The sequence below is a fragment of the Medicago truncatula genome, chromosome 2 (assembly GCF_003473485.1).
Source record: "Medicago truncatula cultivar Jemalong A17 chromosome 2, MtrunA17r5.0-ANR, whole genome shotgun sequence".
Taxonomy (NCBI): domain Eukaryota; kingdom Viridiplantae; phylum Streptophyta; class Magnoliopsida; order Fabales; family Fabaceae; genus Medicago; species Medicago truncatula.
Genome location: NC_053043.1, coordinates 37,454,258 through 37,482,134, shown reverse-complemented (window position 1 = coordinate 37,482,134; position 27,877 = coordinate 37,454,258). Strand labels below are relative to the sequence as shown.

The 27,877-nt window shown below is 32.2% G+C and overlaps 1 protein-coding gene, 1 long non-coding RNA gene and 1 pseudogene across 2 annotated transcripts; 1 reads left to right on the top strand and 2 right to left on the bottom strand.

Annotated features, from left to right (window-relative positions):
• Positions 1 to 1,057: 1,057 nt before the first annotated feature.
• LOC11413360 (probable LRR receptor-like serine/threonine-protein kinase At1g53430) lies at positions 1,058 to 11,858 on the bottom strand. Its single transcript, XM_003596214.4, has 24 exons — positions 11,572 to 11,858; positions 8,686 to 8,866; positions 8,381 to 8,452; positions 7,575 to 7,646; positions 7,314 to 7,385; positions 7,160 to 7,231; positions 6,749 to 6,820; positions 6,594 to 6,665; positions 6,437 to 6,508; positions 6,094 to 6,168; positions 5,926 to 5,997; positions 5,576 to 5,647; positions 5,416 to 5,481; positions 5,194 to 5,253; positions 5,067 to 5,105; positions 4,932 to 4,978; positions 4,456 to 4,829; positions 3,902 to 4,097; positions 3,540 to 3,677; positions 3,211 to 3,323; positions 2,889 to 3,099; positions 2,564 to 2,801; positions 2,068 to 2,218; positions 1,058 to 1,770 (listed from the first exon to the last, which is right to left on the bottom strand). Exons 1-24 carry the CDS (start codon positions 11,678 to 11,680, stop codon positions 1,381 to 1,383), a joined length of 3,036 nt encoding a protein of 1,011 aa, XP_003596262.1. The 5' UTR covers positions 11,681 to 11,858; the 3' UTR covers positions 1,058 to 1,380.
• Positions 11,859 to 17,418: 5,560 nt separating this feature from the next.
• On the top strand, positions 17,419 to 18,356 carry LOC25487228 (uncharacterized). The gene is made up of 2 exons (XR_003009402.2): positions 17,419 to 17,604; positions 18,017 to 18,356. It is a non-coding gene; the product is annotated as an uncharacterized lncRNA (long non-coding RNA).
• A 374-nt stretch (positions 18,357 to 18,730) lies between these two features.
• LOC11411818 (probable serine/threonine-protein kinase PBL11) lies at positions 18,731 to 21,228 on the bottom strand (annotated as a pseudogene).
• Between the last annotated feature and the right edge of the window lie 6,649 nt (positions 21,229 to 27,877).

The following is a 27,877-nucleotide window of genomic DNA, read 5'->3' as shown; positions in this document are numbered from 1 at the left end:
ATCGGAATATTGGCCGGACCACCACCGAGCGCCTTCGTGGGGTCGCCGGATAACCACCATGGTCAACGCCGGAGATGGCCAGTTGACCACCGGTGGCCACCACTGACCACCATATTATTTTAAATTATTTACTTAATAATATTTAATATTTCTTTAAATTATTTGGGCTTATATCAATTTTACTGGGCTTGGGTAAAAAACAGTTCTGGGCCTGTTATATAAAATTTCTCATTCTTGAATTCTCTATAAAAAAAAAAAAAAACTTTAATAACTAATACACCTCTTGAAAAAAAATCATAGACATTGATTTATGGATCGGATGGATAATCCATCCATTAAAATCTAATAATGGATAGATTTGATGGACATAATCTTTAATGGATGGATTGGATGGTTTCTTTTCAACAAAAAAAAAAAATAGTGGATTTTAATGGATTAATGGAATTTTTTTGATCCATCCATTAGGATTCAAATCAATATCCATCAAATCCATCCATTTTGCCACCCCTACTCTTAAAGTAAGAAATAAGAAAAAGCTTGCTTTTGACCCCCTATCTTTCCAAAGGATCATCAGTCAAAGGTTTTTAAAGATGAAAGTCGAGCTGGAAGTGCCTGAGGAAATGCATCATATTGAATCAGGAATTAAAGTTCTTGAGGATTGGATTAAAAAATATGGAGGAATCCTTGCGCGGAGAGAATGAAGCAAAAACAAGAACTACAAAAGATATAGGAATGCGTGGAGAGAGAGCATCTTAAAGATCAGGAATGTGCCAAGATAGAGAATACATTTCATGTTAACCATATTACAAATATTTCACTGTCTGTTTTAGCCGATGCATGTTTATAGAATCCTAGGAGCATGTTTGGATTAGCTTTGTCTTCTTCAGAATCACAATGTTCCAATTTGCAAACCTACACTTTAGAACTTCAACAAAATCACCGTGTCACCGTGATTTCATCAAACTCATAGTGATTTTAAATCTGCATCTGGACTATATAAACTCATTCTCATCCTCCTTTCCTCTGAGAACTGGAGGGTTAACACAAAAAAAAAATATCTCCCAATAATTAAACCTTCCTTGTTAAATCAGCATGGATAACATAACATACTAACATCATTCAATTCCTAAGAAATCCACATAGTAGGAATTGTGAATAACTAACTATGTTCAACACATGAAATTCCTTAAAATATACAGGAAGAAAGCAATGGAAATCTTCCACACGTTTCAAAACCACATGCTTGATTTCAAACACTACATTTTTGCAAGTATGCTTTCACTCTATAATATTGTTGTTGTCCATATATACTTTACAAAAGAATTTGTATTAATGTGAATTGATCTCTCTCTAACTTACAAACCACACATCAATCAAGCCTCAAATAAGCTTATCAGTTGAAGAATACTCATCTTTACTTGGATAAGATATGGAAGAATCAACCCATGGTCCATCCATTGATTTGCCTCTTAGCTCTCTACTATCTTGTAAGAATGTTGAAGTAGTTTGGCTATCTTGTGATAGAAGCTCAAAGGCTTTAAATCTTGCGCCAGCTGTACTATCGCTGCGTTTGATTATCGGCGCTTGAATCGGAGTATTTCCTTCAAGCATGCTTACTACAGATGACATTGGTGGTCTAAGAGTTGGAGATGGATTAGTGCAAAGGAGTGCCAATTGCAGCATTCTCATGGCCTCTTCTGAGGAGTATTTTGAACCAAGAGTTGGGTCCACCAATTCCAGAAGGTTTCCTTGTTCTTGGAGAACATAGGCCTTTTTTAATGACATACAAAATATAGTATTAGAAAAAATTTAACCATACCATAATTGTAAAACAAGGGAAATCACAAATGAAAAAACCTGACCAAGTATACTATTATTAATGTCACCTTTGGTTTAATGTATATAATAAACCTTAATTCTTAACTTATTATATTTGATTTTGAAATGATTTATTGTTTTTGGAGAGAAATAGAATGAAGATTCCGATATAAATGAAAACACCAAGAATATTTAGATCGAAGAAACGATAAACGCAGTTTCTAAAGGCCACACAAAAGTGTAACTTACCCAATCCAGAAGATAAACAAACTCCTCTTTTGGCCTATAATTTGTGTTGCTCATTCCACTAACAATCTCTAAAGCTACAACCCCGAAGCTATAGACATCGGCTTTGTCAGTCAAGTAACCCCGCATAGCATACTCAGGAGCCATGTAACCTCTGATAAGAAAACGTTTAGTAAATTAGTACCATTTCTGTTGGTGATTTCAAAAACACAGTGAAATATTTTCTACGTTAGAACTATGTATATGATTATAGCTGCAAGAAATACACAATTGTGATTAACGTTGCAAGCATGTTTATAAATTGCAGTTGAGTTGAAATCAAATGCAGTCGATGCAGCTGCAATTGTAGTCACAACTTGTTCGCGAGAACATTCAAAACCTTTATATTGCGAACAAATTCAGCCAATGCCACCGTAATTTAAAACCATGAGTGCATGCCAACCAATGATGAACAAAGTCTAGGATTCAAAACTTTTAAATATTGTGGCATAATACTAACATTGTCCCAGCTATTCGTGTGCTGATATGGGTATTTTCTTCTTCATCAAGCTTCGCTAAACCGAAATCAGAGATCTTTGCATTTAGATTCTTATCGAGTAAGACGTTGGTTGCTTTAATATCTCTATGTACTATTTTCAATCTTGATTCCTCATGAAGGTAAGCTAAACCCCTTGCTATCCCGACACAGATCTTCATTCTCGTACGCCAGTCCAAGTTCAACCGTTGTTCTGGTTTACCTAGAAGAAAAAATTTCTTTCAAAGTTAGATATTAACTTCTCAGGAACATTCAGACACAGCTAAAACTCGTTACAAGAAACATTTACCGAAAAGAGCGCGAGCAAGACTATTGTTCTCCATGTATTCATATACAAGTAGCAATTGGTTTCCTTCAATGCAACATCCGTAAAGCTTCACAAGATTTGGATGCTGCAAAGCAGATATCATGCCTATTTCGTTAACGAATTCGCGGTTTCCTTGCTTTGATTTGGAAGAGAGCTGTTTAACTGCAATCACGGCACCATCCGATAGTACACCCTATGAATAGGCAATGCCTTCAGTATCACATTTTTCATATATAATTGAAGATAGCATTTCAAAACTAAATAATTCTGAACTAAAATTTACAACTAGTTTATCCAAATTTACCTTGTAAACTGGACCAAATCCTCCTTCACCTATCTTATTTTTTGGATCAAAGTTATTAGTAGCAACTTTAATTTGCCTCAAACTGTAATAGCCTGTTTTTAATTCTAGGAGCTCTGCAATAAGATAAGTATTTTACTCAGAAACAAGAAGTGACCATAAAAAGAAAGATATAATAGCAAATGTAATTATATAATACAATCCAAGTCAACCTTTGTAGGGACGAAAAGCATATTTGACCCTTAAAATTATCAAATTTTTGGATCGTTATTGTAAAATTATCAAATCATAAGGGCAGTAACTGTTATGATTATTTAGGACTTCAATCTTACCTTTGTCTGTCTGATCTTTCCCACAAAGGTAACCCATCTTCCAAAGGACAAAGAGTATCAGCATGACAAATGCCAATGATCCAATCACAATTCCAGCAATTGCTCCAGCAGACAATCCATTTGAAGGAATTTTAAAGTCTACAACAAAGTATAAATGTTTACATCATATGAAATAGAATAGACTTTAATTGGTATACACTGTCAGTGTAATTTTTTTACACATGTATCCAATCATATTTCACCACATAGATATTTTAGGAACTAATATAACTAAGTGACACAATGAATGAATATGATTGGATGCATGCGTAAAATCTTTTTTACACGACAGTGTATACACATTAAATATGAAAACGACTTACTTGGTGTCACGGTGATAGCAGATATAAGAGGTCCATATACACCTCTCATAGGAATGGCATTAGTTCCCTTCCCTGCCCAAGATAAGTGGATTTCCAAAGTGCTATCATTAACATCAACATTAAAATCCCTAGTGATTCCCTTGCCAACTCCACCAGCTTCTTCCATAATGTTAAAATCTTTCAAATATTTATGACCCTGTCATTATATAGTTTTGAAATTCAGAACCTTAGTTTTGTAGGAAACCAGATGCAGAATATGAGCAACATTTTCAGAAGAAACTAAGGGCCTGTTTGGATTGGCTTATATATCTACTGATGTAAGTACTTGCAGAACTTTTTCAGAGAGCATATAGAAACAGCTTAGGACATGTCCATGAGCTCTTTTCAGCTATAGCTTACAGGAGAATAATTTGACTTTATTTTATCTTTTGTTATAGAAATAGCTTATATATAACCACTTATATGATATACGTTTATGCTAGAAGTGCTTAATTAAGTTGTTTATCAAACATAGCCTAAGAAAGATGTAACAAAATGTTTGATTCATTACTCACTTGAACTGATACATCGAATATGCGCCTTCCAAGGCTGCTGAATTTCTGGTCATCAGAAAACATTATCTCAGCAAAATGAAGTTTCACATTATAATTTCCCTTCAGCATACAAAATCCAAAATATTTAAGAGATATCGGTGCAATGCGGGCTGTTTGGTAGTATTCAGAGCCATTATTAATATTCAAAGAGAACACATTTCTTGCCACATAATCAGCTTTTTCATTTCCTAGAAATACTCCTGTACTGCTATAAGCCCATTTTCCACTAACACTTGGAACAAAGTTTGAAATTCCACGTAGATGATCGTCAGCTTCATATTCATTGTCATCAAACTCAGTTGCAGGTCCTCCACAGTTTATGAAAAGTGAATGATCTGCAGAGAAATATTCAACAGAAGCTATTAGTATCACAATTTCATTTAGTAAACACTGAAGTTAATGAAAACACGATTGATCTGATAAGTCTGAACACTAACACCGAGGTTTTCCCGAACAAGGTAGGTTCCTTTTCAAACAGGACAATCTACAAGATATGGAGTTAAATTCAGAAGATGGTTCAATAAATGATACAGAATGAAAACTAGACCGTAAGCAGGATCAGACGAACATACGTAGTGTTTGCTGAAGGAGAGACGCTGGAAGCTAAGTTCCTGTTCAACAATAGTACTAGGTCAGTATTGAGAAAGGCGAAATGCTTGTCAAATTCGTATAGCAAAAAAAAAAAAAGATGATTCTTACACATCCAAGATCTGGCAATCAGGAGCAGAAGATTCAGTAAAATTGTTGAAAGATAAGTCACTGAAACATAAAGCAAGAGTATATTTTCATTACTTCATAATTCAACTAGTGCTCACAGCGAATCCCATGAAAATTATAAGGTGTACTTGTGTAATATCAAAATTTCAACAAGTATAAAGTATGGAATTAGAGGTAAACAAAAATTCAAGAAAATGTGCTAACAAGTTCTGTTTGTTGCTCAGTATCCATCCGGGAATTGTTCCATTCAGAGAGTTATTTGTCAGAAACCTGTTAAGAAAAAAAAATTTTAGATATGATTTCTAATAAGAAGATCCACGTCCTTTCGGTAATCTTTTTCGATCAAAGGAAAATGTTCACTTACACGAAATTGATTGATTCCAAGTCCTCAAGTGAACCTGGAATTGGACCAGTCAATCTGTTGGAGCTCAAATCACTGAAAGAAAAGTTTTTGTGACTATTATGATAAAGAAACTTTAGAACATAATGAGAGGTAATTTTCCATATGTAACAATTTTAGTTCAATAATCTTCGTCCCGGGTTGTATTGCCTCTATTTAACATTTTATACTTAATAGTGTACCGTGGCACAGTAGCGATTGGTTCAAACTCCACTATGATTTAGCGCTGCTATAGTCGTTATTTATCAACACTAACAACATATAGAAATTTAAAGAGTAAATAGCCAACAATATACACCATTGGTCCAACTTACATAGTTTTTAGATTTTCCAATTCACCAATGTAGTCTGGAATAGGACCAGTGATTAAGCAATTTCTCAATTCCCTGAGTTACCGCAATAAACCAGTTAATAAATCATAAATGAGTTACACAATTCTTCATATGTAGGCAGGAAGAAGAGGTTTCAAGTTTTCCACTCACAGTCTTTGCATGCGTTTCAAATCCTTCAAATCGGGAAATGTCATCGTTGTGTTTCCCTTCAAGTCAGATATCCTCCTGATAAATAAATGTTTCATCAGTAAAAAGAAAATGTTCCCCTATTGAACAATGCATTTCATAACCATTGTGAAATGCAGACGAAATACAACAAGTAGAAACATTGGTCGATATTCAAAGAAAAATTTATGAATCATCGATACACTACTGGTAAATATATGACACTATTAAGTAAAAGTAATTGGCAAAGAAAAATTATAAGCTGCTATTTCATCTACTAGCCTCAAATGCGTACGATACTGATAATCATGACAGAGAAAGTACTCACAATTCCTTCAAATTTTTCAAGACCGATACAGCAGGAGGAATTGGACCTTCCAAGGATGTGCCTTGCAAATCCCTACAAAACAAAAGTTTATTCAGATAATAAACTTCTTATTAAGTATAATATATTATTTTATTAGATGAACAAAATTTAGACTCACAATCTTTCAAGTTTGGTCCAGTTTCCAATAAAACTTGGGATCTTCCCAGATAAACTGCTTCCATCTATCCTACTGCAGAATATTGAGTGATTTCAGAATTTAGCAAATACATAAAATGAAAACTGAGAAAATTTGTATCATATCATGTCACTCACAAATTTGTGAGATTCTTTAGATTGCCAAATGCTTCTGGTATTGTCCCTGTAAAATTATTTGCAGAAAGCATTCTGCAGTGTACAGAAAAAAGTTAGGAATGTGAAATCATAGATATTTTATCGATTTATTTTTGATACATTGTCGCGGTAAAACTTTTTAAGTTGTTATATTCGATCATAATCAATCGTATATGCGAATTTTAAGTTAGTAAAATTAAAGTCAAACATTTTTAACCGATTGATAGTGTAAAAAACATCAACACTAATCGTGCATGTCATTTAAATCCTTGATTTATTTTTAAGTAATAAATCGACGGTCAATATAAAGGATCGCCAGTGTACCCTTTTCAACGAGATATACCTTAGATTAGGCCATATAAAATAAAAATGACTAAAAGAAACAAGTCTCACAATTTCTGCAAGTTCTTCAAATTTCCAAGGTTTGGAGGAAGATTCCCTTCAAGTTGATTATCCTCTACATTCCTACAAAAATTGGATCACAATATAATTATTCTACTACCAATGTCAATTAATATGGCATCAAATTATTCTCAAAAACACTTACATTTCTTGTAAGGTGGAAATATCACCAATTTCTGAGGGAATTGGACCACTAAGTCTATTTCCCAAAAGTGACCTGAAAAATAGAAATAATTGGAAGTTGAGACTTGAGAAATTGAAAAAAAAATGTGTGCATGTAAAAGCATGCAAACTAATTAGGAAAAAATTTATACAGAATTTTTGAAGACCATATGCCTCATACATACATAGCATAAAGTAAGAAAATAAAACACATAAATATATACACAAAGGTAACATGGCTTACAGTGTCACAAGTGATGAGAGCCCTCCAAGACTCTTTGGAATTGAGCCATTTATATAATTCCTAGTGAGATCACTGCTCAGTATAAAATATCAATTAGATTCTTTTTAAAATAATAATGATAATTAATGTCATATTCTTTTGAATTTGATGATGTTAATAGTTTTTGCACTTTCCCATAAATATAAAAAATAAAATAAAAAATACATATGTAAAAATCATACTAAAATATTGTAATCATAGGTTATTAGGAGATAATTAAATTAACAGCTTCAGTTATTAGTTTATCAGTTAGTTAAAGTTTCTAGTTAGAAGAGGTTAGTTCATTATCATTATAATAGCCCAGTATTTCAATTCCTAATCTTCTATAAAATGCACACACAATATTCATATTTTGCTGACATCTTCCACACTTTCCTACTATACAAATGTGTGCCGAACTATGACTCTGATACGACATGTTGGGGAGTCTAGAAAAGCTTTTGGATATGCTAATGATGCGACCACTAGAGACTTGCTAGACACTACATCTTCAACCAAACTCTCGAGACATCGCGTGTATGTGTCACCTATCTTATATATATAACTCATTTTCATTAACCAACTTCTAATGCATGTGGTATTAATCACTCGCGCTTGAACTCCAACGATGCTTAATAGGCGAAAAACTAGCACCATGAGAGACCTTGAAAACTAGTAACTCCCTTATTTGTGACTAAAGCAATTAGGGTTATAAATAATCTATGATCAATATTTTCTAACACAATGACAAAGGGAAAAGTAAATTAGAAAATAATGTAATCACTTACAGTGTTTTGAGGTGAGTGAGATTTCCAAATTCACTTGGAAAAATTCCAGATATGTTGAGACCCTTGAGAAAGCTACCATAGCCAATTATTTTAATTAGTCATTCTCAAATGAAACAGTTGAATTTAATAAATAAAAATTACAGTAATATAAATGAACCAAAGGTGACATTGTCCACATAGGGCACATATTTTATGTGTACAATAAAAATTCATTAGTTTTATTGTAAAATTAAAAACTCTTTTGTGTGTAAATATCAACAAAATTGTTTGATTTAATTTTTTTGGGAGGGGTTTTAGAAACTTACATCATTGTCACATGGCAAACAGTGCTAGAGTTGAAAGAGCAATCACATGTGACATTTCTTACAATTTGATCCTCTACAATAATCTCATTACCAAAACCTTTATCACCACTGTTGCAGGAACGGTTTGTAACCTTCCAATTCAAGTTATTTACCTTGTCTGATATTGTTTGTAGCAATTTCACTGCATAGAACATATATCAACTTGATTAGGTCTCATCTTTGTCTTTGTATTGATATCATACTTTCTAAAAATCAATAAGTCTCATCATATCTTATTGATTTAATTATTAGATTTATTGATCTATGACTATAAACGGATACGGATACAGACACTGGACACGACACTGACACCGCTAATAATTTAAGAAAATTATGTAATTCAGTGTAATTATAAGTATCAGTTTCGTGTAGGTGTCGGTGTCGGTCGAATACGACACGTGTTCGACATCGAGACATGCCTAATCGGAAAAATGTCCGTGCTTCATAGATCTATGATGAAACTAATTTATAAATGATACAAGACTTATATATCACATTTGTGTACAATAAAGTTGACCTTAATATAAAAATAAAAAAAAAAAAAAAAAAAAAGCATTGATCTATACATAGTCACAAAAGCAAGTTCTTTAATATTTTTCCCTTGATTAAACAATTTTTTTATTATTCTAATTTATGATGATTAGCACATGTACAAATACACTGACAAATTTTTTTTTTCTTTTTTCACTTTTCCGATGTGAAATTTAATCGAAACGATGTAAAGTATGATCAGTAATTATTTAAATCAAATTTAAATTTAATTATTTTCAAACTATTTTCCATTTTAAGTGAATGTCATTACTCGCCCCCAAGTAATACTTTGGTCAGAGGTTAAATATGCCCCAACTTTAAGGTTGTTGATTCAAAGTATGTAAAGTTTTAGTGAGTCAAAAAAGTGAAAGTGACTAACCACTTGGTATGTAGTAGATATCTTTTTTAAGGGACTTAGTTAGTACTAGTAGATATTGACATATTCATCATATATTTGAACAATCCTCACACGTTTTAGCAAAATCTGGTTGTTCAAAAACTTTAATTAGTCAATATTTGATTATTTTGCAGCTTTCATGGTCAAAACTAAAAAGAATTAATAAATTAACAAATTGTCATCCAAACTATGCCAATATTTTATAGTTGGTGTGACCAAGTCATACAAGGCGGCAACATAATAATATAATACAATAATAATACTAATAAAAGAAGAAATATAACTTTACATGCATGCCTAAAAAAAAATTAAAAAAAAAACTTTGCATGCAAAAGGTATATGTGTGGAACTTTTCTTTTTCTAACTTTCATATCCTCAAGGCTTCTCGAATAAATCTTAGTCAGCATTTTAATCCTATGAAGTTTTTTTTTTTGACAAAATCCTATGAAGTTATTATCTCCTTCGTTTTATCTGGACCGTCACATGGATTAAAAAATATAATTAGTTGAGAAATAATTTGTTCAAAATGTCCTAATAATTTAGTGTTCCGTTTAAAAAAAACAGACAATACATATCTAAGTTTTTTTTTGTTGAATAGTGATGAAAATCTAAGTGGAGCAACAAACTTTTTAGAGAAACTTTTTGGTCATAAAAAAAAATCATTAGAAAATTCTAGCAACATTTTGTATTTTGCCGTTAACTCTCTAATTTCAAAGAGAAAGGGGCCATAATAATCCAAAATTCGGTCATGAAGTAAGATTGTTTAACCAAAAATTATTTCACTCAAGAATGCAATTTTGATTCTTTCAAACGATTCGTCGAAACTCATTCCCTGCTTAAACTCGATTGTTTGGTTTAACTCTAACAACATCTTTGTTGCACTTAAATAATCTCATAATAAGTAACATCATAACTCTTATTAGGAATAAATAAATGTTGCTAATCCAATGGGCCAAAGCATATATATGGAAAGGGAATATTTAACCGAACAGAGTGTTTGACTAGTACAGTGCATATTTATTAATACACGGTTTGCCCCCCATCACGTACCCTATTTAATTGGTCCCCACCTTTTATTTTTCAACATTTTATAGTAAGCTTGGTCCACTATTTTAGAATATCTTATCAATAATTCATCCTTTTTTTTTTTTTGAAGGACCAATAATTCATACATGATGAGTTGAATTTAGATAATTTTATTGTTAAATGAATTGAATGTGGATAGATATATATTAAGGCTGTCTGCAATAAAATAAATGTTTACATATATTTGTAGTTTAAAAGTAAAACCTATTGGGCCCACCTATGTCTATCAAAGACGTGGCTATCTCATCATAGGATAAAAATCAACATCTAAAGTACGGTTTGATTATTTGTTTAGAATGACAAAACACTCCAAAATGCATATTATGAACACACACACAAAAAAAACTTTGGATAATCTGAAATTTTATTAGATACATATCTATCATTCAATTATTTAATGTTGTATAAATAATTTTGCCTACATTGGTATACAATAAAACTTCATGTACCAAAGAATCCAAACAAGTTAGATGAATTAATTAAAGTTCATGAACCAAATTCTGGCAGTGACATGAAGACACTTAACAAACACACTCATTTAACACAAACAAAACCTATAATTTCATGGCCACTGAAAAATCTTAACCTACCCTAAAGGGAAAAAAAAAAAAAAAAACTGTATTTGATCATATATTTCAATCTATCATAGTACAAGTTATGACAAAGGTTAGAACTATGTGAAAAAATTGGTTTTACTTTCATATATATGTGAAAAAAAAAAAACAGTTTAAAGTTTCATGACAGTTTCGGAAGTTACACAAAATTGTTTCAAAGCATAAACAAAATTAAAATCAAAACAAAGATTAAAAGAGAGAAAAAGAAATGAAGGGTACCTTCATCTTGTGGTAATGATTGAGCGTTGGATCCAAACATGGAGAAACAATTGAAAGCCAAGAACAAAAAGAACAACATAGATACATGTTTGAAGCTTAGAGAAAACATCTTGGTCTATGTTGTTTAAGGGTACCTTTCCTCTGTTGTTTTAAGATGAAACTTTTTTGGAATGGAATGTAAAAACGACAGGAAGAAAAGTTGAGAAGGAACAAAACAAATAGAAACGTAGATAAGAGTTGGTATAAGGGGTTGTTTGTTTTTGTTGGAGGGAAAGAGAATGAGAAACGTTTTTATTACGTCATTTTGTGTTGCTCTTTTTATTTCCCTTTCAAATATGTGTGTATAATTAATTAATAGTGTCTTAACTTTGAACAACATTCAACAACAAAAAAAATGTTTTTGTAAAAAAAAGACTTAATTATTGATCCTTTTTTTTTACTCACTCACGATTAGACTTTGAACAACATTCAACAACAAAAAGGCTTGATTTAGCGTGTGTTTGGTTGTGCGGGGGATAATATTGATTTTGATAGAATTGATTTCGTAAATTTGATTTCAGTTAAAAGTGATTTTAACTAAAAGTATTTGAGTTTGAATAAATTCATTAAAGTGAGTTAAACTCTAAATTTGTGCGTGAAAATCAATTTCAGAATCAAAAGGAACAAATTTTAGCTTCAAGTAGAATCAATTATAGAGGCAAAATAAATTCTACTCAACATCAACCAAACATGACAGAATTAATATACACATTCATAATCAATTATGATCTCTTTAAAAGTGGAGTCAAACATACATTGTAAAAGTTAAGCGGTGATTAGGATTATTCATTCGAACCCCCTTTATCTTCTTTGTTGAATTAACATAGGTTTTCATCTAGTAAGATCTCGGATCCATGATAGATTAAGGGTTCTTAAATTCATGTCTCTCTTAATGTTAAAGAAAGGAAGGTTGTCGATCTATTAAACCTAACTTTAAATATCATTCATCAAGGAATGTCTCACCACATGCTGAAAAGCATTATAACACCTGTAACATATAAAGTCTTGTTAACGAGTGTCTCCTGATATGGGAGGGAATAGGCCAGGTCAGGCCAGACTTTGATAGGCCTGAGTTTGGCCTACGAAATAATTTACAAGTCTAAGCATGACCTATGGCCTATCATAGGTCGTTTTTCTTGGCCTGACCTGACCTATTTAAAAGTCTGACTGGCCTGAAAGCCTACTTTCAGGCTTACTTTACATTAAGGCCATCAAATAGTCATTTGGCCTATTAAATTGGCTAAACGGACATTACATCCTACTTAAAAGCCTATTTCACTACAAGTAAATTTTAACTAGATTAAAGTCTACTTAAAAGCCTATAACAACAAAGCCTATCAAGGGACTAATAGATAGAGAAAAAGGTGTTTATATTTTTAAGGTATGCAATATTTTAATATACAAAAAAATATTTTTTAATAAATAGGTATTAATAGGCCGGTCTATTAGGCTTAACATGCTTTTCTAGAAGCCTAAGCCTAGCCTATTTAACTAAACAGACCAGGCCATGCCAAAACAAGCCAGGCCGTAGGCTCCTGTAGACCGGCCTGGCCATTCCAAACCCTATCTCCAGGGCAGTCTTTAAACATCCCAAGTTTAGTAATTATTCTTTTAAAAAGTCAACAATTACAATTTTCAATGCATTCAATACACAACTTTTATTAAAAACTTACTATTTAAAGTGCTTAAATAATGTTCCGGGAACACTCGTTAACATTTCTCATAAATTAATTAACTCCAACCAGTGGGTTCAAACTTTAATTAAAAAAAAATGTACGGATTCTACAACCATCCTTTATGCAATTTCATGTTTTGAAATAGATTTTTGCTAATTCAATGAAATTAGGCCCCTATTTTAAAATTAGTTTTACATATACTTCATTTTTTATACATAAATCAATACACTGCAAACTCAATTTTAATCAAATTAGTTTTATATATATTTTGCATACAAAAAAACACCTTGTAGTTAGGTGGAGTAAGACCAAAACTGTCAAAAGTTATGGAAAGCAATTATGCAGAAATTTTAAACATGTGTCCCTATCGAGTATAATTTTGAGACTGCAATGAATCGTTCACACAAACTAGTTATTCTGTTAGTGGAATACCATTGCGTACTTAAACTAGTATAATTTCAAGTATTAAGAAAATTAAAATAGTAGGATTTTCAATATTGCAGGGAAGTGGTTTTGACCCTTGTTAGGAAGATTATACCCTTAACTACACTGAAACAAATTGAAGCAAAAGAAAAATAAAAGCACAGAAATTGGAACATATCACACATTATTCAGATTTCAACAAAGAAATAAACAATTCAGAACCAATTGCATAAATTTTGATTGTAACAATCTTAAAAATTACTTACTGATTGGAAGTGATTCTACTACTTTATGTTGAGGGAGGAATTGATTAATAGTGCATAAAATTTACATAGAATATGTATCAAAATTGAACTCATTAAAATTAGATTTGGATTATAATTCATGTTAAAATTCCGTTATTTGCCTATCTAAAATGTTACACCAAACACAATAATCCCAAAAAACATTGTTTCCCACGACCTATTCATTAATACTGACAAAAAATCGCTATTTTGCCAAATTAAAATTCCCAAAACCCTAAAAATTTGATTCATGCTATTCATTAATACTCATTAAAATTAGTGGTTGTTTTGAGATTGATGTAGGCTGGAAAAGGGATATTGGTGGCTTGAATCTTGAATGGAAGATGGTAGAGGATGGAGGATTTGTACGCAGAGAAAAAGGGCAAGAGGGTCGACTTCTCACACGTAGGACAAGAGATTTCTGAAAGGGAAGTGGTGGACGAGGTTGAGAGATTTTGGTTGAGTTTGGGGTTAGAGAGATAATGAAATCTGTGAATGAGAATTGAAATTGGTTTAGGCTCCTTGGGTCAGTGGTGCAATTAATAAAGGGGTTCAAAATTTAAAATAGATAAAGGTATTAGTTTTTTTTTTTTTTTGGCTAAATTGCATTTTTGATCCCTTAACTATTTAGGTAGTATCGATTTGGTCCCTTAACTAAAATTCGATTTATTTTGATCCTTTAACTTCTCTACGTTACACATTTTGGTCCTTTCTGTTAGTTTTAATTCAAAAACGTTAGGTTTTCTTCATCTTCTTCTCCACTTTTCCATTTTCATATCATCTCCATCAACCTTCAACAACAAGAATCTCAGAAAAAATCCAGAAGAAAATGAAGAAAACCTAACGTTTTTGAATTAAAACTAACAGAAAGGACCAAAATGTGTAACAGAGAGAAGTTAAGGGACCAAAATAAATCGAATTTTAGTTAAAGGACCAAAGCGATACTACCTAAATAGTTAAGGGACCAAAAATGCAATTTAGCCTTTTTTTTTTTTAACTTCAAGGGGTTCAGCTGAACCCCCTCACATGTATGTGCCTCCGCCCCTGACTCCAACAAATAAAAAGAGAGTTTAGTTGCTCATGACAATAGAAAACATAAACAAGAAAAAGATATAAAACATACTCAAGAGAGGAGTTGGGGATACCATAACTGCTCATTGATGTTTGTCTTCACCTTAAACCACAAATTTTTGAATGAACAATAGCATGTGCAAGAGTCTCTATTTATAGGCATTTTTCCTTCTAGATTAAGTTTAGATTTTTCCTCTGACTCATCTAAGAAAACAAGCTCAAAACACACAAAACCTGGCCAGAATGTGATGGGGCTTGCCATACTCAGGTGCACTTTTCCCTATGTAGGGGCGCACTAGACAAACCTAGGGGCGAATTTTGCAGTTTTTCGTCATTTTTCGAGCATTCTTCTGTCTTGAAATGTCTTGGGACTTGGGATGCATTTTCCCACACTTGTATTGTCTTCAGAAACCTTTTAAGTAACATTGATATTCATTCTTGAAATCCCTTGATCTTTCACAAGGTGTCTTTCTTTGCCGAATCACATGATTTATCAATAAAAATACTCAAAACACCTATAAAGTTGCATAATTAAGGAATAAACTGATTTATAATGACTCTAATGAAAAAAATACAAAATATTCCTAAAACCATCTACAACTCCTCTAAATGACTTATAAATTGTCTTCAAATGCAAATAAAATAACTAAAAACATAGCTTAAAATATCATAAGATACTCCATCATCACAACCCCAAACTTAAACTGTTGCTTGTCCTCAAGTAACAAATTAGCAAGAAGTCAGAATTTACATAAGCTTTTGAAATTAACATACCTTTTTGGAGAGGGTATTCAGATAATTGTTATTTTCACTTGAAGCTTTGACTAACTTACCACTTCCATGCAAGCGGGAGAAACTTAAAGAAGGCGCTTATACTACCATTCTCAATTGCAAAACAAAAAAATTGTGTCATCCTAATGCATGTGGGACTGGACTAGGCATTTTCCTACTTCAGTTGACATTTGAATGCATCTTGTTGTGAACTTGAAGCAAATATAAACAAACATTTAAATTCAAGTTTTGAGCACGTACACTTTAGAGGTCTTTTAAGGTTATGCCATGCCTTAGGTTAAGGTGAGGTATATTTGGGAAAGTATGCTAATAATAGAATTGGAGTTAGATTACTACGGATCCTTAAACAATAAAATACTAACTTCAACCTTTAGTTTTGTGTCAAAACCATAATTGAGGGTCAACTTTTGTGCCAAAACAATAATTTGGTACTATTACAATTGCTTATTCTTTTTTATATTTTTTTAAGAGACCATACTTTTGTTCTTGGCTCTTGTTATTTTTTTTTTTTTTTTTTTTTTTAAGATTTTGTCTACTTTCTATATATATTTTTTTAAAAATTTATAACCAAGTTCTATTAGTACCACATCTCAAATTTTTTTTTATTTTTTTGGAGAGAACCACACCCCAAACATAAAATGTTGCTTATTCTAATGAACAATCATAAACTTATTTTCAAATTAATATGAACCGAGCAAGTGTCTAAGCCCATTTCTCAATACAAATCCAATAAAACAGGCCCAATACAATTTTGGGTCATTCTCCCTTCTCACACCCTCCCTAGGGGAGGGGGGTGCCCACAGTATTACGGGTGACCGGTTCAAAACTTAATTGGCATATCACCCACATGTCCGAAAAAGCCTCAGTTGACGGCCACGATCCCCGAGGATCTGTAACCATGGAGAACATATGTGTCATTCACATCGGCTCCTACACCTCCTCATTATGTAAGGGGCTCCAACTTAACTATTTACCCTTATTTATTGAATTTCATCCAACTTAACTATTTCACTAACTGCAATTAGTAAGGGTGTTTTAGTAAATGACTCTAATTTTACCATCAAAATCAACACAATTAATCATTTCCTTAATAATCGTGCACAAACCTTAAACGACTATAATTGACCGGAGTATTTGATTACATTAAAATTCACAAAAGTTTACTTTTAATAGTTTTTTATTTTCCATTTACAATCACTTTATTGACTGATCCTACAAAATCAGTACCTAATGATTAACTCAAATAGTATGTTTCTCTTTCTCATTTAAATCTAGGTGGTACAATATCTTTTTAATTAATTTCTTTTTTTAAGGAATCTTTTCATTTAATTGTTAATTCGATGTATTTGTTGCCCCTTAACATTTTTTTAATGGGTCTTGTTAACACTCTTTAAAGATTTCTAAAGAAGAAATTATTTTATAAAAAATTTAAAAATTTTGATTTCCGATACATTAATTACTCATATTTTTATAAAAAAGTTACCAATTAAAGGCTTTAATAAGTGCTCCGAAATACTGATTAACATTTCCCTTTTTTAATTTATCACGGTATGAAGAAACTTCGCTATTTGACTCTTTAAATATGCTTTAACAGACATTGTTTGTTCATCTTCCAAGAAAACATCCTCTCAAAAAAGAAATCCATCCTCTCAAAAAAAAAAAAAACCTCCAAGAAAACATGGCTACAGGCATCGATCGTGTACTTTTTTTCATTGCAATATTATGCGTTGCTTCCATTTTGACTCCAGGTAACAAATTTACTAGTTTGATCTATATAATTTCAATTTTATGTCGAGAAGAAAAGAGAAAATCAACCTAGCCCTTATCTTTGGGTTTATGTATATATATTGAGAAAATATGAAATTTGTTCTTGAATGTTTTAACAATTCCTTTTTCAAAAGGGGTTTGTATTCAGTTTTGGGCATGCAATAGCTTTAAAACTCATAAAGAGAGTTTACTGTCCATTTAGATCTCAAGATTCGAAAGATTAATCTCCACAGATGCGTGCGTGGATAATACCTAATTTACACACAAAAATCCATTTTTAACAAGTGATCAATTTTGAATGGGTTAATCATATTCAAAACTATAATTTATTTTATTTTATTTTTATGATGTATCCAAAATTTCTTATAACCCTCTCTAATCTATTGATTGTAGGTGGAGCAACAAATGAAGACAAACTCATTCCCGGTCCGACTCCCAAGCTTGCGCATTGTTTTCGTGGTGTGTCGTGTCCAGTTGGTTGCATACAGAAGTGTGCAGGTCTAGGTCTAGGTCAACCAGGCCATTGTCAAGGAAACCAATGTTGTTGTGCTGCAATATAACACTATAGTTTATGGCTTCCACTATTTTTATGGCTTCCATCAATGATAGTTAGAAATAAATACTAATGGAAAACCATATCTTTATGGTAATTTATTATGTATGAACAATCATGTATGAATTAATATATCACTGCTAGTTTGAGAAATATACATGGGTGATTGTGTTTGTTGTATGCTAAGTGTTTATAATTCGACTTTATCGTCACGTAGGTAGAAAAATTATTTTATGGATTATGAATATGCTGGGACAGATCAGGAAATTTGACTAATAGAGGTAAATTATATATATTATAAATATTTTTTATATAAAAATACAACATACATTGCTATAATCTCCCTAAAAAAAAAATGCTATAATCAATATCGTTATGTCGCAAAGAGAGGAGTAGTTGGACGACAACAATAAAAGTGCTCTAACTAAAATATTCGAGACTTAAACCCTAAAGACAAACACTTTTCGAACATTCCTTAAGAAAACACTGTTGGAGTTTATGGAGTGTTTATAGTGTGAATTAAATTCATTTATGAGGTGAAGTCAAATCGTTAATTTTATAACGGTTAAATGATGGGATCAATATTAAGATCAACCTTTAGGTGGATCAAGTGAGTGACTTTTGTGTCCAAGAGATCTCTATGTAGGAAATAATTTGTGCAAAAAGGTTTTGGTAGGAATTAAAACCTTTATTCTGAGGAGCACACCTTCGTTCACAACTTGCCTATTCAGATTGCATTCTTCACTTTTCTGGCTGCTTCTGAAATTGCATATCCCTTTAGACAAATGTGTCATTGGAATCCTGACGTTGTTCCAATGATCTCCATACACGCATTGAATTACAATGCGAGCTACTTTCATTGCTTCAAGCAATGAGTATTGGCCTTCTATATCTGAATCCATGACTTGAGAGATCTTGTTTATGTCGTTGAGGAATGATTTGGCCCATTCAGATAAACGCTCCTTATATGCCTTATATACATAATGTGCAGGTTTTCCCGACATAATTTCTAGGAGAACAACCCCAAAACTATACACATCACACTTTTTCGTTAAAGAACCTTCACAAAAAAGACGATGGAAAATAACGTCAGGAATGATATAGAATGTCAATATTACTACTACATTTTGTAGTCTTAAGATGCAAGAATCGTTGCTGATTTTATAAATAGTTAACATAATGAAAATGCAGCACAAATAAGATTTTGATTACAAACTATTTTGATTTCGGCATATAATTAATTAACTTCTACGTCCAAATGCTCATCAACTATGTGCTAGGCATGATGATACGGTGAAATAGGTAAATCGTAAATGGTGTGAAACATGAACTTGCTGGTTTGAAAAAGATTAAGATACCTGCTAACATATACTCAGGTGCTATGTAGCTTTGGAATTCCAATGGCATGTTGATACGGCGAAATAGGTAATGTCCACTATTTGGTTCTAATTCAGCTTTTGTCACCCCAAAAACAGATAATTTTGCATTGTAATTCTGTCATTTGCACGAACAAATGTATAAATCCATATTAATTAATTAAACTCTCCAAATATTTCTAAGCTTGTAAAATCAATAAATTCACTTACTGAATCAATCAAGATCTTAGATGTTTTAAATTCTCCGTGTATCATATTCACTTCATCGATGTGAAGAAATGCAAGACCCTTAGCAGCATCAAGAGCTATCTTCATTCGGATTTTCCAAGAGAGTGGCTGGAAGTTAGAAGCCCCTTCACCTTAAAACAGCAGGACCCTATGATTATACACCAAATATGTTGTCTAACCAAAATGTGTGATGTATAACTATGAATCGTGTTTGGCAACATAAATTAACAAATACTTTTCATGTTGATCAATGTGTTTATAATCTGAATGCTTGCTTTATATGAAACATATTTTTCCATTTCTAGTTAGAACCATGTAATGCAGCAGCTATAAGTATAAACTACTTCCCTATTTTCCATGTGTCTGAAGTCGATTCATATTCAAACGATAAGCAAAATTAATAATTTGACAACAATAATAGAAGGATTAAATTTAACGACATACTTCTAAACAAATGGTTGTCCAAACATCCCATGGTAAAAAATTCATATACCAAGAGTGGCCGGTGGACAACCTCTAAGCAGTAACCAATCAGTTTGACAAGATTAGGATGACGCAGCTGGTCCAGGTCATTGATTTTTGTCTATAATTAACAAAGTTAAAAGAACAATTAGTCATCACAATAAACCATATTTTTCCTTTATATGAAACATGACTTTTTCATAATTCAACTAGCTCGTTCTCAAGCTCCGAGCCAAATATGTTTCTGAATGACACTCACCGGCCAGTCAATCTTTCCAAGGTAGCGCAGTTTGTCACTCCACTTCACAGAAATTGCAAAACCAGTACCTGGTTTAGTCGGAGCTAATGTGTGCTCATCAATCTATCCCTTGATTACACAACCTTTACTCACCTGACTATCTCGACCAAAGTTCTTTGTCGTCTTTTTTATTTCTTTCAAAGTGAAACACTTCAAACAGTTGAACTCATCATCAGTCCTAGAATTTAGAAGCACATATGAAGAGGAATTCAAACCTGCCAGTTTCAAAATTAAAACATGAATTAACTCCTTAGGTTTGCATATTTTGGCAACTATATATGTTATCCTAATGTTTAAGTCATACATTTTTTTCTCCAAACTACTCCTACATGAAAAGCTAAACTGCTTACATTCTCATGATATCAATGCAAGCTCTCTTGTAGTCAAAACAGTTTTTTGAGAATGCAAAATCAAGTTACAAAAGAAAACTTCCTGAACTATAATCATCACATAATATCATCTATTATTGACTTCTCCTTACCCTTTCTCTAAGTCCAAAATTTATTCTCTTAGAATTTAAAGTATTCATAAGAGAATATGTCAGTAACAATATTATTACCTTGATGTGAAGGCCTTTTCCTTTCAGTTTTGTACCCAGAACTAAAGCTGCCACCCATGAATGCAGATGAATAATAGAAGAAAAACAATGGAGAATAAAATGAAGAAGAAAAGAGAGGGAGATATAAGAACGAATTAAATAGATTTAAAAAAAATGTCACAATGTGTGTGGATAAAGAGAGTTTGCTTAAAATAAAATGAACATAAATCTAATGGAAAAGAAGGAGTTTTTGGAGATATTGCCACATTTGCATATTCATACCATTTTCTCAATTTTGTGTACAAGCTATGCTATTGCCACATTTGCATATTCATACTATTTTCTCATTTTTGTGTACAAGCTATGCTATTGTCACATTTGTATATTCATTCCATTTTCTACTTCTTGTGCAAAAGATGATGTATGCCAGTACTAATGTATGCATTGCAAAGTCAAACCTTTACTAACTATGTAGCTAAAAATTTCACCCCAAAAATAAAAACTAGCAGCTAAGAATTAAATGTTACAGCAATCACGTGAAGAAATTAATAAGCATGTACTTTCATTTTTCCTAAGATCAGCAAAGATAAAAAGTACGTACCAGTGTTAAAAAATAAAAAGATATGTACCAAAATAAAAAGGAAGATATAAAGTTGCCCTAAAGAAGGTTATTGGTCAGCAGATTGTCATTCTCTAATCATATCACAAATAAAAATTTAAGACTTAAACATGCTACTGGTCCCCTGCACATTGATTATATTTTGGTATTAGTCCTTACATATTTTTTTTGTTTGATATTTGTCTCTGCACTTCGTAAAAAAATTTCAAATTTCAATTGCTCTTTATGTTAAGTCTATGTTAAAAAAAGAAAGAAAGAAGCAAAACTAGCCATGAAGACCAATTATTATATATGCCACGTGACACACTAAAATACAACATATTCGAAATTAGTATTGGTATTAGTCTATGCACTTTTCAACATTTTTTTTATATTGTTCCTTGAACCCTTTATTTATTTTTTAAAATTTTCCAATGAAATTGTTATGTTTTTTTTAAAGGATGATATTGTTAAGTTTTATTATTATTTTGTTCATGATTTTTATTGAGAATAATTCTAAAAAATATAATTTCGACAAAGAAGACGATGCAATACGATTAAAGCTTAATCCTTTTTTAAAAAAAAATATTTATTCAGTAAATGGTCACTTTAGTCTCTGACTCTGCATCTCGTTGTCACAAAAGTCATTGACTTATAATTAAATACAAAGTAGTCCCTGAAGTGCACTTATGTTATCAGTTTAGTCTTTGACTTTAAAAACTTTTGTTAACTGGTGAAGTGGCAAATATTTTGTGTTGGCAAGGTGCATGAGGTGTCACAGTGACTAAAGTGAAAGTAGAAAATTGTCATTTTGGTTCCTGAACCGAAAATCAATATCTCCAAATTAAATCTCAAATTCCTAAATCCCTATATCCCAAATTTAATCCCCAAATCTCTAAATCTAAAAACCATAAATCTCATCTTTTGTTCAAAATCAAATCTTCCATCAAAAACCAAAATAGAATCACATGATGATGGGTGTTAGTGAAAACATTAAAAAATGGTTTTTAAGGTCCCTAACTGTGCTTACTTACTATCAGTTAGGTCCTTGACAGTAAACACTTTGTGCATGTGATGTTTACTGTTAGGGATCCAACTGATAGTAAATATATACAATCAAGAACCTTAATGACCATTTTAATGTGTTCAGTTTGTTTATTCTATATGCTCAAGACAACTTCATTGAGGAAGATGACTCAGTTCTTGAAGAATGAACAACATTTTGTTGGGACGAGTTTCCACCAACATCTATCATCATGTGATTCAATTTTGGTGTTTAATGGAAAATTTGATTTTAAACAAAAGAGGAAATTAGATGAGATTTAGGGATTTGAGATTTAGGAATTTAGGGATTAAAATCGGGATATAGGGATTTGAGATTCAATTTAGGGATATTGATTTTCGGTTCAGGGACCAATGTGTTCATTTTTGACTTTCACTTTAGTCCTTATGACACCTCATGCACTTTGTCAGCACAAAACATTTTCCACTTCATCAATTAAAAGAAGTTTTAACGCCAGATCTAAACTGATAACGGAAGTGCACATTTATGGACTACTTTGTATTTAATTCTGATAGCTTTCTCAAGAGTCATGAGATTAAGCTTGTCGGAGATGAACTTGTCAAGAAGTCTAAGTCCATTTCTTTGACATCTAATGGAAATTCTATGAAGCTTTTTTAGTAACTGAGTCAGAAGAAGAGACTCCTGATGGAGGATATGATGATGCTGACTCAAATGTTGAAGAGATGACATATTTGACCAAGAAGAAAAGCTTTTCAAGTTGGAGCAGTGATTCAATAGGAACGGGTTTCAAGAACAAGAAAGAAAATCAAAATGGATGCTTCGATTGCAAAAAATCTGGCCACTTTATTGTTGACTGTCCTGAACTGCAAAAGGGAAAATCAAAGAAAGAAAGGTATAAAAAGGAGAGATACAGAAGCAAGCTGAATAAAAGTCTTATGGCAACATGGAATGAGTATGATGAAAAGTTAGAATTTGACAAAGATGAAAAAGAAGCCAATCTGGATCTGATGGCCACAACAACTTCTAATATTGAACCTAAATAAGATTATGAAGATGGAGAAAAGGAACTCTACAAACTTACTCATGAAGAGTTAGTTGGTGCTGTCAAAGAACTTACTAGAAGATGTCTAAACAAATCAAAAGCCTTTAGAAACTTACAAAAAAAGTATGATTTGTTCAAAGCCAACAAATATGTTCATGGAGAAACAGTATGAACACCTTTTGGTCAGAAATGACATTCTTAAGAATGGTGGTCCTACTGATCTTCGTACTGCAGATCAGGCTTTACAGAGGCAGTATAACATTGTGGTAGAAGAAGACCTAACCTTGAGAGAAATTATTAATGAACTTGAAAACAAAATCAAGGTTTTAGAAGAAGTTTCTGCCACCAAAGTCAAAAAGGACTCTGATAAAGATCTAACTGAGCATGAACTAGTTCTTCAAAAAAATTTGAAATAGTTTCATTGGAAGAAGCAATCTAGCTTCTATGATTTATGGTGTAAACAAAAACAATGAAAAAGGAATTGGCTTTTTAGAAACACCTCTTCAGAGGATGCGGACTCCTGAAAAATCAAAGAAACCTTCATGCTCTGAGTGCAAAATGGAAGAGTTATACTCACATTTTGTGCCAGAAGCTGCAAAAGCTCAGAGTCTGAGATATTCAGAGCCTATAATCTTTGAGTAAGTCAGAGTCTAAGACTGAGAAGTCAAAGACTCTATGAAGTCTAAACCAAAGACTTATAAGCTTCGAGTTCTAAATAACTCAAGATTTGAAGCGAAGAACAATTAAAACCAAAAACTTTTAAACCTGAAGTCTTGGATAGTTCTGAGCAACAAAGCTTCAAGCCTAAGGCACAAATGAAGAGAAAACCCTTCAGGACGAAAAAGAAATGATTCATAAAAATGTGGGTACCTAGAAATGAAATTGTTTATATTTCAAGAAAGACTCACAACTGAACATTGAAATTCGACAAGATTCTTTTTTAACTAAATGCGACATGCACTTTTGTTTTTTTCGCTCTCCTCATGAATTCGACAAGATTCATTTGTATCCTTCTTCAATTCTTCCTTCCTACCAATAGTCCCTTTCAGGGATGGCAATGGGTACCCAATGGGTAGGGTACTACAATGCCCGTCCCAATACCCGCATTTATAAAAAATACCCGTACCCGTGCCCGTACCCTCGTGGGCAATAACTTTAGTCCCCTTCTCCATACCCTATGAGTACCTAAGTGCCCATACCCGCACCCATTACCCGCACTTTAACTATGAAAAAACAAAAAAAACATCACAAATGAAATAAAACTACGATCCTAATTTTTTTTTTAAATTAACTCATAAAATAATATGAATCGTGGTATTTAGTCAAATAGAAAACATCCGAAATATTCCTAAAAAATTATACACCGGCATGATGGAGTTGTTATTGTATTAAGCAGTTGTTTGGTTTAAGTTTAGGTTTAGGCTTAAATAGCTAAATAAATAAATAAATTATACATAAAAAATAAATAAATAATTTATGATATTATATAAATATGTATATGCGGGTCTGGGCAGTATAGTACCCTTACCCGTGCCCATACCCATTTAATTTTGTGGGTATTACCCGTACCCATGTCCAGACCCATAAAAGCGGAGTTTTACCCTACCCATTGTGGGTATTTTTTGCAGGTATTCATTTGGTCTAGGTCCAATTGCCATCCCTTTCACATCCTCACCCAACTCACTTTTTTCTCCCTTAATCTTTTTTCTCCAAACTCCTTGACAAACATTTAGTTGAAACCATAGTAAATAATGAGAAGTTTTTCATCGCATATTGACTTTAAAAATAAACAAATTTATTAAAAAAATTACGAAAATAAAATATTTTGATTTTTAGTTTTTAAATTAATCAGACATCACCTAATTGTACCAAATATACATTAGAAAATTAACTGAAAATGCATATCTATTTTTTAGATATTTAAGCCAAAGATAAAAAAAAATTTGTTTTTTTAGAATTTTAATTTTTTTTTTAACTTATTAAATCGAATAATGTTGCTAGTAAAATTATATATTTCTTTGTGCCATTTTTGCGTTATATTTCTTTCCATGTGTTAGAGATAACCAGGAGGAACTTGATTCACGTACAAACAAGCAAAATAAAATGGGTTAACACGTGACATAGCTTTATTTTAATTTTGTTCAAATTATTTTAATTTTTTACTTTATTTTTCAAAAAAAAAAAAAATCCAGTTTTCATGAAACCTAAAGGGAGAGAAAAACCAAGCTCTCACGATGAAGAGAGAAAACAATTAATGAATTAACTAAACCTAAGAGATGAAACCAAGTGAAAATAATTGTTGGAATTGAGCAACGTGGTGATATTTATAAAGCTCAAGCTCCGAACAACAAAGATGAAAGATATGCGGGGTTGGCTTCGGATCTTGAGAGTGTGCTCCTCTCAAAGTCTCAGGTTCAATTTTTTGTGGGCAAGAACGGGTCCTGCAAGTAGGCGGTGGGATTTGTTCCCTCAAATTAATCGGTCCTTAGATCAGATACCGAGTTTAAAATAAATAAAAAAAGGAACATAACCCCACATGGATTTATGTCTCCATATATCCCTCGGAATCGAGTTGTGATTTGAGAGCGATTGTGAAAGCGAATTTGACTTGAGTTGTCAATTTAAAAACCCTAATTCCGTTGATTGTGAATCAATTTTGAACAAAATTTTAGAAGTACGTAGATTTTTCAATAAAAAAAATTGGTTGAACAAAGCACGTAAATTTTTAAAATTAAAATTGATGTATTCAGTTTTTATTTATTTTTTATGGAAGTACAAAGACTCATACAAAGACTTCCATATTATTTAATTTTTGACGCAGCAACAAAGTCCTTTTTTACAAAAGCCGGCTAAAGTATCATCAATTTTTAAACAAAATTGAACACAATCAGCATCAGAGTCTGGACCCACCTTGCACCATTTATAACATCTAGGCACTGAAGTGTATTCAGGCAATGCTCCACCTTCAAACAACATAGGGTTATTATAAATTTTTCATTTTAAAGTGTTCTTAAAGATATCATTACATTGTAAGAAGAAAAAAAAAGACACAATCATATTATAAATAAGGGTCCTGCTAACCGGTGTCCCCGGGGCACTGGTTAAGCATACCATAAAAGGGAATTATTATCATAAAAGGAAACTGTTTTTGACTTTATTATAAATTAATTACACAATTTCAATGCATTAACTACTGTATAATTTCCTTTTTCATATCCTTAACCAGTGCCCCGGGAGCACCGGTTAGCATTTCCCAAATACTATTATACATGTGCATACATTATCTTATTAATTTTCTTTCTTCTTTTTTTTTTCGGTCAAGGTTGCATTAAATATATTTAATATATGGTCAAATTAAATTTAACATCAAATCTCATCCATTTATCTATGCTTTATGCAATGACTAATAATAATTCACTTATTTCAAGGGAGATTTGTATGCCATTTATTTCAAAGAGGTTGTGTCTCGCCTTCTGTCTGCAGCCTATGCATGACATTTGAGGAAAATGCATTTCATCTATTCTTTGAATGTTCTTATGCTATTCATCTTTCTTGTTGGCTTGCTTCTATGCTCAATCAACCCGTTCACTTTTCAGATTTGGAGAATATTTGGAGGCTAAGTGAGAGAGGTTGGTCGCATGATCAATGCAGATTATCCATTACTTCTGCAATTATCAACATTTTTTCTGCTATTTGGAATGCTAGGAACTTTTATAGGTTCCAAAATAAGAACATTCACTGGAGAAGTGCCATATCCCAAATTATTGCAAATGTTTCTTTATCTGCAAGCAATTATAATCTATCAGCAAGTTTTGCAATCAGAGAATTCACTATATTAAAGGATTTCAATGTTACAATTCATCCCCCAAGGATGCTTTTGGAGAAAGAGGTTATTTGGTGCCCTCAAATTGCTTGTTGGATAAAGGGTAATTGTGATGGAGCATTTGCATCTGGTAAGGCTGCTTGTGGTGAAATCTTTAGAAACAAGTTTGGTCAATTTATGGGAGCTTTTGCTGAAGTTCTGAACTTTGGAAACTCTCTCTTTGCTAAGCTTAATGGTGCCATGAGATCAATTGAATTTGCTAAGTCAAAGAATTGGAGCAGCTTTTGGTTATAAACTGTTTAAATGTTAGTA